We start from the raw sequence: 21,688 nt of genomic DNA on the forward strand, positions 1-21,688 counted from the left end.
GGGGGGTGGGGGGGTTATCTTTAAATTTGACCGTTTCTTGCCAAAAAATGACAAGTAGTCAGTGTTTCCCGCAGAATTTTATTGTTGTCAGGGTGGAAAAGCCTCCGAAAAACAGCATTGAGACCAGCGTGGGACACTAAAACTCGACATGGACGACATTGACTGATGGATATCTGATTTTTAATAAAAGCCAAATATTGGCCCGATATATATCAGCAAACCAATTTATCAGTCTAAACTTCATTCCAGCTGTTAAAAACCTGAATACGAGAGCTTGGATACTGAAACACCTTATCCTGTTGACTGTGTTTTTTTCCGGTCTGCCTAAGTACTATTTCCAAGGTAATATTTGGAACATTTTCTTAATTTGTGTACACAGGGATGTTTGTGGTTGGGATATGAAGACGCACGTAAGCAGCTTATCCTGAATAAGACCTTGAATTGGGATATGAACTATTAGCCAGAACACTCTTGTGCATGTAAACTTAAGGAAACAAGAGGAGGACACTCTTAGTCACAAGCCTATATCCCAACAGCGGAGGCTGACTTTTGCTGTATAGCGCTCCATCTGCATTTACATTGTATACCTTAATCCAGAACAGTGTTGCCATAAATACACCTAGAGATGGAGGAAGAGGAAAAACATGTCAGCAGAGCACACTCACCCCTCCTCATAGATTCCTATCCAAGTCGTGTATTTTTAGATTGTCAGTGAACCAAATCCATGTTGTTTGTATATACCGGTACATATATGCATCTATTTAGAATTTTTGTTGGCCTGTATTAATGTTTGCCTTGTCGACTTTTACATCCCCGGCTGTCTCTGCTTGTCGACAGATTGTAAAATGGTGAGAGGGAATAACTTTGAAATACCAAAACGTGATTGGTACAGCGTTAATGGCAGTGGGTGAATCCGCAATCCCTAACAGCCTCACCATCACACGGAAAAAAAGTCATAGACTACAATCCCAAAAGAAAAGATTATTAGATGGAAGATTAATCCTGACTCAACGCAGACTAATGTATACGTGTCTGTCCGTGTGCGCATGCGCATAGCTGTGTGTGTATGTGTGAGTGAGTGTGTATAGCGATGTGAGTGTGAGAGAGAGAGATAGATAGAGCAGTCAACAGGGAGTATGAGCAGCGTAATAATAATCAGTGGTAGTAATAGAAAGGGGAAGCCACTGTGGAGCAGTGGGACCTGTTTGTAGCCTTGAGTCACTCACGGTGCAACGTGCTGTTAATACCAGGTATTAAAAGCTCAAGCAAACATTGAAGGGCACGGGCAAAGCTAATAAATAATGCAAATCCACTCTAAATGCCTTTCATAAACTGGAGAGGGCTTAGAGAGGGCGCTTGTGATTGACCCCCTTGTTAGCATAGACTCAGGAGGCACATCAGCGGGGACAAACACTAAAGTTAGGGTGAGACGCAAGGAATAGAGGGCTTCCAGGTGAAGTTAATGCCTCCTGTGGCGGCCATATTGGAGGTTTTCAGCTTTTGGGCAACAGTGGCTGTGAATGGCTGGTTGCGTTTCTAAATGTGCGACTTGTCCGTCTCAACAGGATTCAGTACACCTGGTTAATTTCTGTGCTGTTTCATCTGAGTGATTTTTTTGTCATGTTTTATGTCAGCTTGTTAGCTATAGTATCTGGTTAGCTATTACTGTCCGGTTGTGGAAACATCTGATTTGCACACTCGCTAACGTAGGAGCTAATAGGAGGCTAGCAGTCACATGTTAAATTCACAATGAAATGAAAAGGGATTTATTCACCTGGTTAGGTAATTCTCAATATCATAATATACCTTATTTAACCATAAATGCAAAAAAAAAATTACAATATTTTTTATATCAAAATCCAATTGATCTTACTTCCTGGGATTTTTTTTTTTTTTTTCTTCATTTTTAGTGGTTACTTCATGCTGTATCAGTAGACGTACATAGAAATTCCAACCAATAAAACCATCACAGGTTTGTGAACAATGCCTTCACTCCACGCATCATATAAAATTCACAACTTTCAAAGTGTCAGAGTGACAATGGTATGCGGTGAAAACCCTTTCCTTTTCCTAAGACACCATGGTTGTGTCCCGCTGGCTGGAACTGATTCATTTTGAAGAATCCAGAATTTGTGACAGCTCAAGCATTTTTTTTTCACTTTTTTTTTTTTAGCACTTTTGCACACTCCCTCCGTGTGTTAGGTTCTGCCCCAACATCTTTCAACTCTTTCAGCTGGAATTACGTCAAATTGTGTAAGCAAAACACCATCCAATGCCGTTTCCTTCTGACTTCAACGCTAATTGGCTGCTTTGCTAAATTAGCCTGCTGGCTAGTCAGCTAGCTAAACAACAAAGCCAAGGACCAAAGGAGTTAGGGCTGAAGACAAGACAGTTTCTGTGTCACAGTAACCTAAATTTGGAAACAAATCTTATGAGACTGTTCACTTTTACTTATAACATTACTGAATTGACCTACACCCACAGCATGACAAGCTTTTTCAGGTGCCTCACTTTTTCCTGCCCGGTCGGTATAAATTTAGGCATTATCTACACACAGCCAATTTTCCAGCAGACCTCCACGATGGAGCCAGCCATGGTTGATAGGAGATTTGTGACACAACCGCAAAAACCTCTATATACATGTTTCTTCAAAACTGTTTCTATGACAACTTTTCTGAAAAATTGCCCCCCTCCTATCCCCACCCCGCCCCCTCAGCCGCAATGTGCGTCAGTCACAAGAGGGTGTAAACACGACGCCGGCGTCCATCTTGACAGGGTGACTCAGACGGGCGAGAGCTGTCATCCCGTCGCCAGGCACAAACCGAGCGAGGCCTGTCACTGACAAAACGCTGCTCTCTCTCGCGCTCTAATGACACGGCCAGCCTCACACTGGCCTCTATTTACAGGCCTGTCATTAAAGTGATGTTAATTACAGAGGAACGGTCACATTATTATCATACCTGCTGTTGAGACGGAGCGAGCCCCTGTAGATGCAGAGGACATAATGGGGGCCCCTTCATCTAAAATGCCAACCCATGCCATTGATTGAACACAACAGGGCGTTGTATACGAAGAAAAAAAAAAAGCAGCGAGCACGCAATTAGGAGTCCTCACAGTTAAGAAAGAACTGTCAAAAGTGAAGGCTTGCAGTGCATTTCCGAGCCAAGCAGCCTAAGTGCAAGAATGATGAAGACTGATGAAGAAACATGGGGTGTGCGGTAACGTATTTATCCAAATTGGCACATTCTGTACATATGCTATATGTAAACTGAATATACAGTACTGTGCAAAAGTCTTAGGCACATGTAAAATAAAATCCATAAGATTTTGAAGAAGATGCTTTCAAAAACAATGAAATGAAAAGTTTCTAACTATAAAAAAAATTACTATAAAGAGCAGTCTACTGACACTAATGCAGAAAACAAATAAACATCTAAGACGCCACAAAACGCCACAACATTTTCTGTACAGATGTATGGACTTCTGTAGAGCTCATAATGTAAAAATGATGCACATTTGCACCTCATGTATAATTAATACATATATATATAATGTATAATATTGCTGTAAATTCCCATATCTGCTTCCTTCAGCTCGCATATCCCTCTCATTGTTACATACTGCATACTACTGATACTTTTCATAACGCTCCCACTGTTTCATACTGTATGCGATATAGATTTTTAATATTTTTATGACGGAATGTTGTTTGACACATATTTCATCTTTAGTAATCCATATGTACATCTGAAAGTAAATCCATATATGTAAGTAATTCATACTCTTTCCCCACATTTCCCACTCTTACAGTCTGCTTCAGCTGCAATGGTTAATATTCTATCTTACTGCTGTTTTTACGCCTTTCATTGCCTTTCCATTGTTTTTATCTCTCCATTCATGCGCTATTTTTGTGCTTATATTCTATTCTTTGTTTCCCGCCCCCCTGCTGAATCCTATTACTTTTGTCGCTGCGACGAGCCAATTTCCCCACAGGGATCAATAAAGTTTCATCTTACCTGTCTAAAGCTTTAGAATAAAATGAACTTATTTTAACCTTATTCTAGCTTTACAGCGTGCGCTTTCCCATTGGGACTATAAGTATAAAAAAAACCAAAAGATTCCTCTTCTCACACTTCCCTCACTAGATACAGTATTCAATCAAAAACCTCAAATCTCACAAAGGATTCAGGCGTCACACTTCCGTCTAATCCATTGAAAAATCTCGCCTATTGAACACGCTGATTATAGTGGTCAGCGAGAGTTCTCCAAAGACAATGGGGAATCAGACTCAGCCCGCCTAATCACATTTCTGTCTAGCCGCACAATAAGCCAATCAACGTGTGCCATCGCCATCGCCATCGGTCCCATCATCGCACTCACGGTCGATTCACCGCCTAACAACTTCCATTTTTACGACAGCTGACGCACAGAACGTATGGCGTCTTCGTTATCGCTCTCTTCTCCTCTGCGCCCGTAAATGTTGACCGCTCTCATTGTTTCTCCTGAGCTTTTATCATTTCGTGTGCTGCGGGAGGATAAGAAGAAGAGTAAAAGTTCCACATGAGAAGTTCTTCCCATTTTCAAACAGAATGATATATATATATATATATATATAAAAAAAAAAACACTATCACTTGCCTTCACCCTATCGCTCCTGAATCTGCCCTTGTGTTTGGACATGTCTGGTGTTTTTCCTCTTCTTCACTTCTTTTTTTTTTTATCTTTCCTCACTTCCCCGCTCCGTCCATGGGCTGCTCTTGGTGTTTAATTAGGGCTCACTCATCCAGACCCCCATACACTCACACACACACACACACACACACACACACGGTTTATGTCTTCACCCTTGACTTTCCCCCAGAGTCTGATAACAACAAGTGAAATCATTCTTCTGTAAAGTGTCCACTTGCCACAAACTCAGGAGAAGAGCCGGCGATCGCAGTGACAAGTACAAGTGTCACTTCCTCGAGAAAAAACACGCTCTCTCCCTCTCTCGTGTGAGACTGTTGTATTCAGCTGCTGTTTCTGCTCCATGATGGCTGTGACATCGATTATCACAGAGCTCTAGCTGCCTAGTAAAACACAGAATCCCTCTAATGACAGTCAATAACCTGCTACTTGTTCATGTAAATAAAGGTCCGCTTTTGCCGATTGATACCCTACAGCAGTGATTCAACCTATAGCCAGTTCATAAGCTTTTAGCAGCAACTACAGTGGTTTGTTTGGAATACATTTAAGATGGTAGAAGACATATAAGTCTACATTGAGTGTCTTTATTAATACAGTTATGTTGGGCCAGTGCCTACATGGAGTGCAAAACAACAAAGCAATGATAATGACAAAGCGATAATCCGTCAAGAATCTGACAGATTATCTCTTTAACCCCCAATCATAGAAAATGAATAATTGCATGTCTGATTGGTATTATCGTTAATGAACATCTCCTTTGGCAATAAAGAAAAAAAAAAGCTTTGAATTTGGAAAAAGAGAAATCGGGCCTTCCTGCACAGCCACAACAAAGACGCGCCGATGCAAATGAATGCAAGAAAAGTTATGGGATCAGGAGGAACTCCGCTCCCCGCTAATGTGCCATTTAAATGCAAAGAGTCATTCTGCCACCGCTAGTTAGTTTTTCTACTCTGGGGCCCGGATCATCAAAGCCAGCGGCGGTTCAGGAGAAAGCACCGCCTCGCGAACCGGCAGAGCGGAGACAGGCGAGAGGGCAGGGAGGGCGGAGGCAGGCGACGCCGTAAAACCCCGTTTGAAGTTCCGCCGAGCAAATGAGCATCATGTTCAAACCTCGAGAGGGACGTTTGGGGGGAGAAGCTCCTCAGAAGTCTCCTTAGCTTCGCTTAACACATGTTGCACCGGTGCTGGAGCAGCATTCACAGCATCAGACTTGTGTTGAAGCAAAGCGGATATTAATAATGAAATTTTTTTGCGAACCACGCGGCATTTGGGTTTTCTCTTTGTTTGAAATGGCACGGTTGTGTCTCTGAGGATTTCAGAAATTCTCTCCTGGACTACAGCATGTGTATTTCTATACCTTGATTTTGATTTAGGCCCAGTGGAAGATTTTACTGGATTTAAATAAACGTAACCTACAGAGGACAATCCACAAAAATGCACTAGAATCCACAAATATTCCATAACCCACAAACACTTCTTCACTTCAGGTTCTACAAATCCACCCAAGTTTACAGAACAACTGTGGATCATATGACATTTGCATTTTACTCTCATTTTGTTTCAGAATTTGTGTCCAGTGTGTCCCACAGGAGAGTGTGTAAAACCATCTGAAGCTCCAACCTTTTCTCATTTCTGATTGGTCCAAACACACAGTCTCTCCTGATTGGCTAGTTTCTCCACATTACATAAATTAGGAAGGAGAAGACAGTTGCATACTTAGGGATTCCTAAGGATTTCTGTGACTTTCTGCGTACAAATTAGGTAATTTTGCACACAAGTTATATTAACCACAGATCAGCCATTGACACTTGATTAAATTGTGATGAAATTCATTGATAGAGATCTCTTTTTATTTCGAAAATAAAGCAAATGATGTACATTTGATTTTAAAAAGCACACATTTTACACTAAATCCAATATAAAAAAAAATTTTTTTTGTAGTATCTAAACATAAATATCACTTTTACTGTTTGAAAAGCTGCAGAAACAGCCATGCAAAGAAATTACGTCTGCTCTCTGGAATCCTCAAACACTCCACCATGCCATTTCACAGCCCGCATTAAAACGCTGACAAGCCCGTTAAGAGAGTTAGGAGAAACAGTAGCATGAAAACTCTGGAAAGCTGAAGGGCGTAACATGTTCCTTTTTAGCTGCAATGTTTCATGTCATTGGTATTCCACTGGTCTGTGGGCGCAAATCAATACTATCGAGCTGTTGGTGCCCAATAAACTAAGCTGTTGTCTCAATTGCAGTCTCTTTAGCGGCTCTGAAAGAATTTAAAGCCCTTGGAAAAAATTCAAGGGAAGAAGTATATTTACAGTGGCATTTCACAAACCCGCCTGGAAAACGCTGGCCTTGCATATTCTTCCTATGCTACAGGATAAACGTTTTTGATTGACAGGATCTATTTCAGGAGAGGTGGATATAGAAATGTAACCGATAAAGCGGCTGAACTTATAACTGAGCTGAACGTATATTAGAACAATATCAGACTTTTTTTTTTTGCTTCGCGGGGAAAAAGTCCTTTCCAAAAGCCTGCATTGTGCATTTTCACAGTATGACATCAAATCAATTACCCAGCGCTATGCAATCAGGCAACGTAACGATTAGGACAATTACATGCGTAAGAGCGTATAAAAAGACCAGCTTAACAAGCAGGTTATAATCAACTATAATTCTATATTAATGCAGTATATCAATGAGATTATCGCCGCTTTGATCCCGGTCCTTCCACTAGCATGGTTGAGTAAACACTCTCACGTTACATGAATAATTGAATAACACTCATCTCTGATCAAGTGTTGGTTTGATACTGCCTGCCTTAAAGGGGCAATAAGTAAGATTTTTACTGTCCCCATAGCACAAAAAGGCCACACTCTATCTGCAGGGGGTTGATAAGGGTGTTGATCGATACCAATGGCTTAACGATTACTTGGCCAGGTGCTGAGATTTCTGAGACAAGCTCTATCGATGTTGTTGCAATTCCTTCTGATCGCCAATAGAGGTCACAGGTTGCTTAACGCCCTTATAAGCGGACCACAAAACAGGTGCTCAGGATGAAGGGATCTCACAGCTACACTATTAAATCTCCACCTCCTATCCGAGAGCGTCAGAGAGGAACATCCAAGGCATCCGAGCGTGCGTTCATCCCGTCGGAAAAAGCGACCTTTTCTAATGGATGGAGAGGAGATGAAAAGCGCCCCGTTTTGCGCTGCCGGCCCCCCGAGGAACACCAGGAAGTGTAATCAGCAGTGACCCGTGCCCGACTCCGCCAATCCCAGGGAGTTCGTTAACATACCCGATCTGCCTCCGGAGAGCTGTGCCTAGAACAGCGGAACAAGCGGCTTGATAACAGCGAATGAATTATGAAGGCCCGGACGTCTGTAGGGCTCCTTCCACGAATCGCCACAGTTTACCCGAGAACAGCAGCCTGTAATTGCATGCAGCGTTCGCACTTGGACACTCTCTCTGTGAGATGTGTGCTTGCACAGCAGTTCCCCGACAATAACAGACCGCTGTAAATAAACATATATGTAAAATATCGCGGCAGATTGAGAGCGAGGCCGCCCCGCCGACGCGCGACAAACTCACATAAATAGAAAAGCAGCAAGGGAGCGAATGTGGGAAAACAACCTGTCAGTAGTGGCATGATTGGAACCGAGTCGGAGGTAATAACGCTGTTTTGGCAGGAATTCACTGAAGAAACCTGGTGAGCAAGCCGACATAGGGTGCAAGTCCATTTCACCATACATTTAGTTTACATTTATGAATAAAGCATGTTTTTTGATTTTGGATTCCTGTGATTAGTAGTGAAAAAAGCCAGATTTCATTGGGGGAACATCCTGTGTTATATGGTCACCCAGATGCACTTTTAATTGTCTTATTTCATGACTGAGTCAACCTCTTATCATTTTTACATGAACTTGCCATTTCACATGAACAATTTGTTGCATCATCTCCATAAATTATGAGAGCAGATAATAAGAGGCTATTTACAGGGTAAGGAGAGGGATGAATGGGGGTTAAGTCTATAATAATAATCATAATAATAACAACCAATTCAAAATCTCCAACAATAATAATAATAAGATAAAATGACCAAAAGTCCCTTGGTCATTTTCTCTTTTCTTTTCACTGTTTCCTCGACTTTCCCAATCCTCCTTTCTCTTCTTGTTGCTTCCCAACAATCAACAGATAAGCACGATGACATAATCAAATCATGCATCTGAGTTCATTTTGCATGCTGTGCTAATGCTTCATTGAAACTGATAGCTTGAATACTGTGTTGTAAAATTGGACAATGTAAAATGTGAAGCAATTTCATCATCATTAGCCGCGTATGGTAGCTGAAGCCTCTCAGGGCTTAACATTTAGACAAGTGACACTTTTCACTTCCTCCGGTTTGTGCAGTCCCTGCTCCCTCTCCTCAGCCACTTGTCTGTCTGTGAAGTGATCAATAAATAAATCTTTCCCTTTGTGTCATCACCATTCAAAACTGCCCAATTAGCCCGCTTAGATTGCTCTGAAATTAGTTTTGTCTTGAATTAGACGTTCCCTCTGGTAATTGACAGCGGGCTGCACAAATAGTCACAGTTTGCAGTAAATTTGTTTTCATGAAATATGCCATTGTTCTATTCTGAACATGCACCGAGTTCCCCGTAATGAACAGTCTGAAAAATTCACAGCACAACACACACAAAAGCTGCAGCAAGCCTTGCTTACTCTTCATAGTAGACTGGCGGGTTATTCTAGGACTCATGGTTTCTGTGACAAGGCCAGTCTTGTTTACAGCTCCGCTTCTAGGCTAGATGCTCAATATCTTCACATGCCCTAGGTGGTATCTGGTCCATAGATGTTGATGTATATTTAGTTTGCATTTTACAAAATTCATAAGGCAAATGCCCGCTTCAATAAAATGACTGAACTGAATGACTGAATGCAAATGTCAGCAAAACAAAGAAAGAGAATTGATGATTTTCTGGCCATCAGACCGGCTCACTAAATCTAATAGTCAACTGTCTCTTGGAAATCACGGCTTGGCAGCGGCTCTGCTATTTACAGCTGGTTCCTTGGCAAAAGAATCATAAACACAGACCATTATTTACCCAGCAACATTTCCTATTCCATTAGCACATACACACCTCGTATTTCAGGCTGAATTGGAGCTCGAAGTGCGATCCATGACTCACCAGTCTAAATGATTGCTACAAAGACAGCGCGACACTTACTTAGCATTGCCTTAAATAGTCAACTGAGAACAGACGCTCTTTAGCAATACCCCTGCTTCATATTCACACGTGGTGGCTGCCCAGTACAACCACAGTCTTCTACTGGTGAACACTGCACTGCTCCACTGCAGCAGTTGTGGGTTAGATGCCTTGCTCAAGGCCACCTCAACTGTAGTTGTTAAGGGAGGGGAGAGTGCTACTCATTCACTTTCCCCACCCGCATTTTCCCAAATGTTCCAGGGATTCGAACCTTTGAGTCCCACCAACCCCTGGGCTACAGTCGCCCCTCAACATTGAACAAAGCTTCCAATTATTCATATAAAGAGTAACTAAACCCCAAACCCAAATCTGTGATGAAGCCTGACAGCTAATGGTAAAAAGTAGGGTACTGAACTGGCCATCCGCTATTGGCTGGTCTTTGGTACCAGGTGATGTCCCGAATTTCCCCTAGGGGATCAATAAAGTGCATCTTATCTTATGTCACCACCTGTTGTACTCTATATAAGGTGACATCACCTGGCACCAAAGATCAGCCAATAGCAGATGTCAATTTCAGTAGCATGCTTTTTACCATTTAATGTCAGATTCTACACAGATTTGGGTTTGGGGTTTAGTTACTCTTAAGTAGAGATTTCTTAAAAAACCAAACCAGTTTGTGTTCAGTCTGCACTGCTGTGCATTCTGGGCCACCGGCAGCCTTGACTGTGACCCATATTGAAGCCTACCTCGTAGAAGGTCAGGGGTCGGGTGTGGCCAATTGTAGGTCCTGATCAGCTGCCAGTCAAAGTCGTCCTCTTGGCCCTGCCGGTACTCACACAAGCTGGGGTCTGAGTCCTCATCAAAGGTACAGCCAGCTACAGAGGGGTAAGGAAAGAGCAGGGCATGTTACAATAATGGCAGACAAAAATACCTACAAAAAGTCTATAGCTATTAGTTGATTTCTTTGCCTAGTTCAATGGTAGTAGAGGAAAATTGGTGAAAGAAAGGGAATGCATGATAACCCTTATTAGAAGAAAGAGAGAAATGATTGCTCAGGTTCGAGCAAGTTACATCACCACAGGCCCACTGTAAATGCCTTAATACATCAAGTCCCGGAAAACCTTTCCAGCTAAAAGCGAAATTACGGCTAATGGTCGGCGCCAGGCGGTCAGCTTAGACTGCAATCCCATTCATTCCCTCAGAATCTACTGCCATTTGGTTCAATTAGCCCTGTGGTGTGAAAATGACACACCAGCCACAGGTCGCCCAGATAGCCGGAAATGATGGGAGAGTAAGCACAGGGGCTCTACAGCCGATGGAGGACAACGTTCAGCCCAGCTCTCAGCCTGTCAAGGTGACCCAACCCTGTCTGGCCTCTCACTGCGGGTTCACTGTAACCTCTCAGCTCCCATCATCACACAAACCATAGGATTTTAAAGCCACTAGGATCCTCAATTGTCAACCTACTGAAAAAAAAAAAATCAATTGTGTGTTCCTGTTTACTGAGTCAGAAAACACAATGCACTTCAGAAAACATGAAAATGAATAGTCTGGACTTGGGAGGACCAACTCATGGTCACTCAGTGGCTGTGTGAAAGAGAGAGATATTTCATCCATACAGTAACATGTCAGTTTGATACATGGACAGTACAGTATGTCCTTGGTTTAATCCCCTGTGCAGGCAGACTCTGTATTAATCTGAACAGTAGTTGTATATGTGGTTGATGAACCAAATGGGTCTCCTCAGGCTAAAAAGAAAGTGTGATTTGTACACATACACCAGCTGTGAAAACAGCAGAGGAAGACCCACAGCCAAGAGTGGCACAGGAAGAATGAGGAGGGATGCAGGGGAGCTCATTTATAAGACATAGAGCACAGCCCTCTCACATATACAGGCCTGTCACGAATCCACTGAACTGGCCATTGCTCAGTCTGGCCTTGGTTTGGAAGACAGGCCTAACGGCCTTCGTTCTAACTCCAAATGCCCTGAGCTGATTGTGGTCCCAGGACCCTCTTCACTAAGTGATCACATTAAGGCTTGGCAGCAGCGCTGCTGGTGTTAAAGAGCTACTCTGACTCCATGCCAGCCTCTGCTTAAGAGTATCCCGCCTGGGATACTCCCATCTCCCCCACTGTTGCTTTTTGTGTTTTGTTTAGAAGCTCCATCTGTTTCCTTTATTAATGTAGAGTAAGTTTTCAGTCTGAAAAAAATAACGTATGGCAGACACTCCGTTTGCGATAAACAACCAAGCCTGTTTCGCATCAGCTAATTTTGGACCACCACTTTCGCCATTCCTGCTGACAAACAAATATCACCAAAACCCCCCCACCACCCCACCTCCCCCCGTCCCAGCCCTCTTCCCCTCCGCCTCAAGCCAGCGGAGTGTTTCCGGGTGCGTAAGCAGATCAGAGTTTTAATTGCCTCCTGTGTGAGGGCTGGTTGTTGTGCTGTGCCGTGCCCGGTTATATGAGGATGAGAGGGGTGAGTGGTGGAGCAGGCCCCACGGTGAAGGCCTGCCTTACATGGAGAGCCCTCCAGCTCCAGGAAGAAATGTCACCATCAGACACGTTCCACTGATTCCCCTCATTAAGACTCATCCTTCCCAGCCTCCTTTGCTTTTAGCAGACACGTTCCTCTCAGTGCCCAAATGAGCTTCTCTGGCAGCAGGAGGGCAAGCCCATGTAATTAGAAAAGCCACGTGCATTGTGGTGAATTCTTAGTGGCGTGTGTGAGTGTGTTTCTGGGATTGTGCGTGTGAGCAGTGTGTGTGTGTGTGTGTGTGTGTGTGTGTGGAGGGGGGGGGGGGCTGTTGCTGTTTCGGTGTTTACTTAAAAATGATAAAAAATTATAATGAATCTGTCAATGCCACACAAGTTGAAGCGGTAATGAATGTGGGAATTAATTATTTGTGTTTATCACGACCGCGGACAATCTGCCCAACATGGGACCACGACTGCTCAAATTCCGACATAATAAGAACTTAAATGCGAGAGAAAGGAGCTTTTAGAATGGTAATTGCTTATCAGCGGAGATAGCACCGTTCACCACGGTCCCCGGGCAACGTGCCGCTGCAACAACACCTAGAGACGTGGCTAGCTTTTGGACGTGAGGGGCCCGAAATAACTTCAGTGAGCCCCTGTCACGGCTGACAGGCTCCTCAGCGAGAGAACAAAGGGGTATAAATAAATAAATGAGGGAGAATGAATCGCTCTCCACTTTGAAAGGTAGGTGAGGCAATTTGCTAAACAAGACCCCAGCTTGTCGGAGGCAACCGCGCCTCGGATGTTTTCCCGCTTTGATGCCAGCGTGCTATCTGCGCTATCTGCAGTTGTCCCCCCCGCCTCAACTTCCTCACAGTTCCTCAGCGCTTTCTTCTACCTGGCAAGGATGAATTCTTTACATGGCGAGGCTCGCTCCGCTCTTCCCTTAGCTGTGTTTGCGTTAGGCAGACAGAATGCCACGCAGCTCCTACCGTTACACTGATACAACCCGGTTAAAACCAGGGCTAGAGCGATATTCCGGCAGATGTGGAAATCGGATATCGGCCTGTCATGTCGTCCGCCTTCAATACGATGGAGGTTCCTCACCATAGGGAGTCTATGCAGACATATCGGTCTAAGTCTAATTGTAAAGCGGCGTTTTGATCAGATTCCACACAAGTACGCATGACAATGTCAACAGTCTGTAAAACCTGCAATGAAACCAGCCTATTTTAGTGTCCCATGATGGTCTAAATGCTGTTTCAGAGGCTTTTCCACCCTGACAAGAATAAAATTCTGTGCGAAACACTGAATATTTGTCTTTTGTTTTGTATTTTTTTGCATGAAAATTGTCAAATTTAAAGATATCAACTATCAGCAGTGTCAATCCAAAAATATCAGTAATGGTATGGGCCTGTATTGGTGTAACCCTAGCTAAAACAGCTTTCTTCAAAACGGTAGGAAAAAGCATCAAAACTACATTTCGACAATCCAGTAAACCGCCTGCTCTGCCATGGCTTTAAGCCATTAAGTGATGCCTTCAGGAACCAGCCAGTGGTTTAATACCTTCTAGTGTGTGTGTGTGTGTGTGTGTGTTGGGGGGGGGGGGCATTAATTGAATCCTATTAGTAGTGTTTGGGCAGGATCAAAGTCATGCACTAGCAGGAAGAGTGTAACTCTGCTGCACAATGTGCCTGTTAGGCAGCCAGAGGAGGCCCTGGAGGGAGATTAATGGACAAAGGTGTAGGCCCAGCTAAAGTGCTTGTGATGGACCCCGGGTATGCGCTGTCCAGCCTGGCCTGCTTTTACAGTGAACACCACTAACCTGACTAATAGCCTACACACCGGGCACATCATAAATACATGGTGATGGAGAGGGAGGGGGGGGGGGGGGGAGACACAAGCCTCTTATATAGCATTTATCCTGGAGAGGCAGAAATAAATTAGAGGGGCGAGACAGAAACCGTGGGCTGGTGTTGAAGGGCCCTCAAACAGAAGAAGGAGAGAGAAAGCGCAAAGACAGCGAGGGGCGGAGACGATGAGGACGAATCACAGACGGCGCAGAGCATGTAAAAACCGAGAGGATTTGTGGAAAAACAGCAGGATTCTTCAGAAGGATATGTAAAGCGCCAAAGAGGTAATCAAAGACGTCCGGGATGAGGACAGTTCTCTATTGATCGCACTGTTCCACGGCAGTCCTCAGATGGATTTAAAGCATCTGTATCGAGATTTAACAAGGACTCTCGTTCGCAATTACTCTTGCGAGGGTAACAGTGAGTACACACTGAAGGGCAGAGTGACGACTGATACGCCGGATATAAATCCCTGTTAGAATGAGCGCTCCATGGATGGGTGCCAGTCTGAGAGATTTGTAGAACACGAACTGTAAATTGCCTAACTTAAACACCCGCAAAGAAGATCTATATCAGGACTTGCTCTCTGCCCAAGATCATGTTAATTGCTATCTTTTTTTTTTTTACTTACATGTTTAAAGGGAAAAGACACCCTTATTTCTCTACTTAGAGTTGACTTCCAAAGAATATAGGAATAACACTACTGCCTATAGGGATGGGATGATATATTAAAAACTTGCCCATCACAATTTCACAAGCTCTCCATCCATATTATATTATTTGCACTTTGTAATGACATTTTTAAATTGTTGTTTACATTCTAGCAAGCCAATGACATCGCTAGAAAGATTTGTGTCTCAGAAATAAACAGAATTCTGCAGTCATTGAATTTTTATTTATTTCATCATATCGTGGTTGCATTGAATTGTGAACCCCATATCGTGTATCGTATTGTATTGTATCGTATCATATCGTATCGTGAGATAAGCATATCGTCCCATCCCTACTACTGCCTGTGAATTTTTTACTTTATGTGGATTTTTACTTCAAACTTAGCTCCATTTTTGTCACTAACCGTGCCTTCCTTGTTGAAAAGTCTGAATAAAATTTGACTGGATGAAACCTGACCAAAATCTCACACTCTGCTGATAAGGCAGTTCTATCTGTTAAAGAGGCATTTCTCCTCAGGCAAGCCGCCTCATATTGTGTAACCAGCAGCACAGCTCTGCTGGCACTCCTTTAATCAGAGCTTCTAAGATATAGCAGCTCTTTTGGGACCGTGGATCCAGGATGTTCTGCTGCTTCTCTTGTTTGGTTTGAGATAAAGCGCCATTGCTGCGTGATTTGCATTTAAGCGAGTGCGGGCAATGCATCAGCCCTGACAAGTTTACTTATTGAGAGGAGGGACTGGGGGGGGGGGGACTGTCGGGGGAGAGACACAGCCATGCAGCTCATCAATACTGAGCCAGCAGCAGAATCATCCTACCGCCACTTCTTCCAAGACCATTAATAACAGCCACGGTTCCCACTATATTCCCTTCTATATTTCCAGAAGCCCTACCAAGAAGGAGGACAGCTAGAGGAGGGAAAACAGTTTGAGGAAAAGAGGAGGGTGAAGAGGGAAAAAGGGAAATAGGAAAAAACAGAAAGAGTATGTTGGTTTTTATTAAACACAAACAACACTCTTGGTAGAGTTTAGGGCACAACTGATACCGATATTTTTAGAATGAAGTCGGCAATAAGTGTAATAAGTGTTTCCCCACAGAATTTTATTCTTGTCAGCCTCCAAAATGATGGTATGTGGTGACCTGCAAAGGTCTAAATTGCGTAGGCGTCCTGCCAATGCATCACTGATTGATCTGCAATGATGCACTAAAGTACATGTTGTTCCTTTTTTCTATGAGTTGAATGACTATGAATGGCTATGAATTCCCTTGGATATGCAGAGTGACTCATTGCAGCAGCAGACTAAATTGATCAATCGAAATGCTGTTCAATTCCTATTCACACATTGGTCACTTCACCTATAGGCAGAGTCACTACACCTGTGGACAATCTATAAAGACACTGTCAGTCTATTGCTCTCTATGCTCTGAGGAAGACATAGTCGAAATGTGTAAGCATTGCTCTGCAAAATAAATAAACATTGAAATTTCAATGTTAGCAGCTCTTTACAGCAGGATGACCCAACACACCTACTCAATGGTTGGGAAAAGTCTGCCTTTAAATGAAGAATTAATTTACAAAAAGCATTATTGAACAATTAAATTAATAATTAAAATGAAACGTGCAAAGACAATCAAATTTAAGGTGGACGACACTGTCTGGGCCTAACATATACGTATACTGAGATTCATATATACTGTCACATTTACCTCCATAACGATAAATTAAATGATCATTTGTTTATTTTTATAAACTCGGTGCAGAAAGACTACATTCACCATTAGCGTTATAAATATAAAAATAATGCTTTTATTTTGAAGGTAAACCCACCTTACTCTTATTCTTATTCTTATTCTTTCTAGCCGATTCTACACTCGCTCTGCTACTTTGAAGCGACTCTCAGTTTAACTGAAGCAACACAAATGAAACCTTTATGCAAAGTTGGCTATCTGACAAATGTATTTACTGAACATAGCGACATGTAGAAAATTTGGTTGGTTTTAGTAAATTTTCTGTATATTGCCCCTGACACATAATAAAAGGCCAATATGGGTTCAATATATCATCCAACCGATATATCGGTCTAACCCCAGCAGAATTCAATCACCGGTCTGACTCCACAGTAAATGAAAAAGTACACGAGGAGGGCTACAGTAGCTCGTTTAATTGCGACTGCCAACTGTGATAACCTGCGTGAGTGAACAGATTGTGTACTGTATATGGGAAGAGATAGATCAAAATCCATTTTGCCGGAGCCACAGCCCCAGTCATTTATCACGATGGTACAGGGGTTCGACTGTAGATATCCATGTATGTTGTGACTGATGAGCTGAACTGCTGAGCTCTCATGACCTTTACAAGAAAGTGGATGTAGAGTAAATGGTCCAGCAGTGGCTATATGGTTGTCCAACCTCAGACAAAACTGCTCATTACTCTCCATAACACGAATAATCGAAGCTGCCCCTATGTTTCTTAGATATATTTATTCACATCCCTCACCCTTCATATCCCTCATACTCCTCTCTTCCCAGCTCTTTCCCTCCTATCTCTGTCTTCTTCTGAAAACCTGAACCCGCCCTGACTCAGGGGCCCGGGCAGGAACGAGGAGGAACACACAGGGTGGCAAATGGTAAAATCTAATTTCCCTCTAACTGTATGCTGCACCATTCGCGCTGCGAGTTGGGAGCGTATGGCAAGATTGGCACTGCAGGGCATATGCTGTTGTGTGAAATTGTTTCATTACTGGTCCACAATGGTTCCAGTCCCTACTCGCAACTCAGCCCCATCGCGGGAAAATCCCAGTCGCTGGGTTCGACTGATATGGGATTTTGAAGGCTGATACTGCTGCCAGTGTTTTTGACTGAAGCTGCCAATGGCTGATGAGTTTTGCAGATATTGGCTGTCTTTAAATGGCAATAAGTGAGAACTTTCGTGCATATACTTGTGTGGAATCTGATCAAAATGCTGCATTAGAATCAATTCAGGTCTTCCCATTGACAACCAGTGTGATATTGATCAATTCTACCAGAAATATGTAATCAATCCAACTGCATCATATCCATCATATCAGAGGTAGACCACACTGTCTGTCAGATATCCAATATTTAATAAAAGGCCAACATCGGCCTGATATATCACCAAACTAATAAATTGGTCTAACCCTACCAGTACTGCAGCACAGAGGAACTGGTGCATGCATAGCAAGAGTAAAGGGGGTGAAAGACAGATAGTGAGTTACCGGGGCAGGGAAATGGTTGCAATCTGGCTCTAAAACTATTCTACTCTCTGTCAAAAAAAACACGTCAAGAGGATATATAAATTATATCTGCCAACAATTTATTTTGGTGGAGGAGAGAGTCACGAAGCAGCCGGACAAAGCAGATACTTTTCATTAGAGAAGGCTCTTTCCTTTCATTTCTCATTTAATCTTTCCATTTCCCCCCTCCACAGAGACATCAATTACAGGGCTCCATCTCCTGCAATCTGAAGCCGCTCTCTAAAACCTATCGGAACTGCTTAACCAGTTAATGCTATTGTTAGGGATGCCATGAAGAGAGGGGCGCATGAATGGAGGCTGATGAATAAAAACAGACCTTGTCCGACGAGGCTCAAAATCAGACTAATTAAGAAGACGACGGGCTTTTCTTCCGCACCTGCATTACTGCGGTGGGTCTCTTCACTGATAGAGAAAGGGAGGAAAATGACAGATACACTCAACTACTGTTACATATGAAAATTTAATCAAGAGTGCTGGAGGAGACACTTTTTCCCTTCATGTGGAAAGCTGCTTTAAGTGGTTATGTCAAGTCTTTTTTGTCCCCCGCAACAGAGGAATATTCATTTAAGGGCTGACCTAAATGCATTACTTGAAAGCTTTATATCTCTATTTAGCGATGATAAATTCATATTGGAAGCTAATACCGTCCTCCGCCCTTAAATTGTTCCTTGCCAGTGAGATGGTACATACATTTTTACAACGAATGGCCTTTTAAAGCTATAATTATTTTATGTAACGGTGTGACAAGATCTGAACTCAAACAACATATTTGATCCGAAAGTCTTCAAATATAAAGTCCTCAAAAAGCCCTTGTCTGTTTTTTTTGCAGTTATGGTAATGGTGTGCATTGATTTACACAACATGCATGATTGCATGATGTCACAACAACCAAACACCCGACGGCTTCCATGTCGATTTCCATACAATCAAATGGTAAAAATAAACACTCGGAATTGCTTGAAGCAGACTGAACTCAGTCATGTGGAAACACAAACTAGGGAACAACTGTATCGCAGCAGGACTGATGGTGATGGTTATTCCTTCATGGCATTTTCTGTGGGCTATTCTGCCTGCCGCGCCGGGCGCAGAATATGTTTTGCACTGGGGGACTGGGATTCGCCGCGGGTGGCCTCTGCAGTGCCTGCTCCGCCGCAGATACAGAGAGCCCAGCAAGACGCGCTTTATTTCTTTTATTCATTTATTTATGTATTTATTTGGGGGAAGGGGGGGCTGGGTGCAACTAGGGGAGGGAAAGGTGCGTGGAATACCAAGTGACCAGATGCAGGGATTTGGATGACAACCCCCCCAACCACCCCATCTGAGTTCCGCAGTCCCCAACCGTTGCTCTAGCCCTTCCCTTGGGTGCTATGCACAGCTGCAGGGGCCTGACCTCCATTACTGAGACAGGGACCTCACTGCACAACCCCCCCCAACACACACACACACACACACACACACCCCGCACCCCACCACCACCACCACCACTCCTACCCCTTGGCTAAGAAATACACTCAGTATCCACGCAAACAGCTTCCTCCTCTACTCAGTGAGTCGGGCAGGGCTGTTTCTCAAGACCACCTTAATCGAGTCCCAGTCAATGCCAAGACCAGGTCCAAAGGTGGTTGAGACCATGTCGAGACCGAGACCGGAGCAAATCGAGTCCTGTTCAAGACCAAAATGAACAGTGTCCGTGTCTTCCGACAGGCAAAAATAATGCTTAAGGAGTTTCTTAAGGATCTAGAGATGTAGATCTATCTGCAGGAGCTCTGCACTAGACCCCAGACATTACACAAGCCTCTACAGGTGAAATCACTTAAATTGTTTGTAGTGCTGGGGAGAAAATAAACCAAACATCAGTATAATTACCAATTTTTTAAATATGTTTAAACAGGCCAAGAGCAAGACAAGTCTGAGTCAAAATAATAATAAGTCCAAGATGCCAAAAAATTCTCAAGAAAAAAAGTCTCAAGAACGAACTTGAGTACTACAGCCCTGGAATCATGTAAAATTAAAGCAGTATAGCAAGTATAAAGTGTGCAGACAGGGTGGAGAGGTTCAGTTACTGTTTGACTAAAAGTTAGAATAGGTGAGATGCTGATTTAAGTGAGTATGATGGTTGGTACCAGACGCACTGGTTCCATCATTTCAGAAATGGACCTGGGATTAGTCCTGGGATTTTAGCACTACAGTGTCTAGAGTCCATGAATCCATGGACCCATCCTGCCTGGTGGCAACAGGTGGTATAATCATGTGTGGAATGTTTCCTTGGCATTCATTAGACCCTGTAGTACCAATGGCGCATCGTTTGAATGCCACAGATTACCAAAACATTGCTGCTGACTCGCTGCATCCCCTCATGGCCACACAGTCTAGCCTTTTTCAAATGGAAACTTTCAGGAGGAAAATGCTCCATCATCTAAGATGGTTCCAGGAACACGACAGCGACTTTAGTTCAGTCCAGATCTCAACCCATTAGAGACCTCTGGGATGAGGTGGAACAGGATGTTCGCAGCACAAATGCGCCGCAGCAAAATCTACAGGACCTGAGTGACACTATCAAGTCGGCATGGACCAAGATCCCTGTGGTACATTTCCCGCACCTTGTTGAAGTCAGGCCTTGAAGAAGTCATGCTGTTCTAGAGGTAAAAGAGTGTCCTACCTGGTACTAGCTAGGTGTACCTAATAAAGTAGATAATGAGCATATACAAAAACAATGCCACCTTGGAGCCAATTGTCGAAAAAGTAAAATGAAATGCACAAGTCCAAGTTCAGCTCCTATCATAACAACTCCTAAATACCAGCATGCACGTACACACACATACACATAAACAGTATGCTAAACCCACTTAATAGGGCACCATAACCACAGCGATGAGAGCCCCCTTCTGAGAGAGATCAGTGCTCCCCGGAGAGAGTCGCACTGTCTTTGCTTCGACTTAATTACAGCTCACACCTCCCCTCTCACACTGCAGAGAGAGAGAGAAGAGAGGGCTTTGATTCAGATGCCCTGTGGAACACTTGATCCTTTCCTTCCGGTGGCATCATTTACTCCCTTTTCTAAGCAGTCTTCTTCTTCGGCTGCTCTTTTTTTTCTCTACCTCCTCATCTTCCCCCGACCAAGGAAGCGTAGGCACGAGGAAACATCAAACTTTCTAGTAGTAGTTACCATTCAGATGCATATACCATTGCAAACCATACCAGCTATAAGACCCGATATACAATGTGCTGAAGTGGTATTCAGTAACAAGAGGCTTCACACCACATCAAAGCAGCGGTTCTTCAGTTTGGACCACCTAAGTGCGATGCAATAGCGCCGTATAGATTAAAACGATCACTCACAATAAGAGGCTTAGCCATGAGAGTGCTGTCTATTACTTTGATATAGTATAATTGCCCAAATGTCCACAAACGTGACATAATTGCACTTAATTATTTTAATATACTTTTCTGAGCCGCTTAATTGCAGCACATGGAGAAATAATGCCTGCAGTTATTTACAGTAATCACAGAAAGAA

At 43.3% G+C, this 21,688-nt stretch overlaps 1 protein-coding gene across 8 annotated transcripts in view; it reads right to left on the reverse strand.

Annotated features, from left to right (window-relative positions):
• ptprua (protein tyrosine phosphatase receptor type Ua) overlaps positions 1 to 21,688 on the reverse strand; it is a 147,105-nt gene that overhangs the window by 92,337 nt on the left and 33,080 nt on the right. For 6 of the 8 annotated variants that reach the window (XM_071899088.2, XM_071899086.2, XM_071899087.2 and 3 more), the window contains exon 1: positions 10,643 to 10,763. Coding sequence is in view for 2 of the 8 variants with exons in the window: in XM_078290148.1 (XP_078146274.1) it covers positions 10,643 to 10,783; positions 11,694 to 11,754 (202 nt within the window). In the remaining 6 variants the exon portion in view is untranslated. Of the gene's footprint in view, positions 1 to 10,642; positions 10,784 to 11,693; positions 11,755 to 21,688 lie in introns of those variants that run through there. The other 2 variants (XM_078290148.1, XM_078290147.1) reach the window with 2 other exon arrangements.

This window comes from Centroberyx gerrardi, chromosome 19 (assembly GCF_048128805.1).
Source record: "Centroberyx gerrardi isolate f3 chromosome 19, fCenGer3.hap1.cur.20231027, whole genome shotgun sequence".
NCBI classification, from domain to species: domain Eukaryota; kingdom Metazoa; phylum Chordata; class Actinopteri; order Beryciformes; family Berycidae; genus Centroberyx; species Centroberyx gerrardi.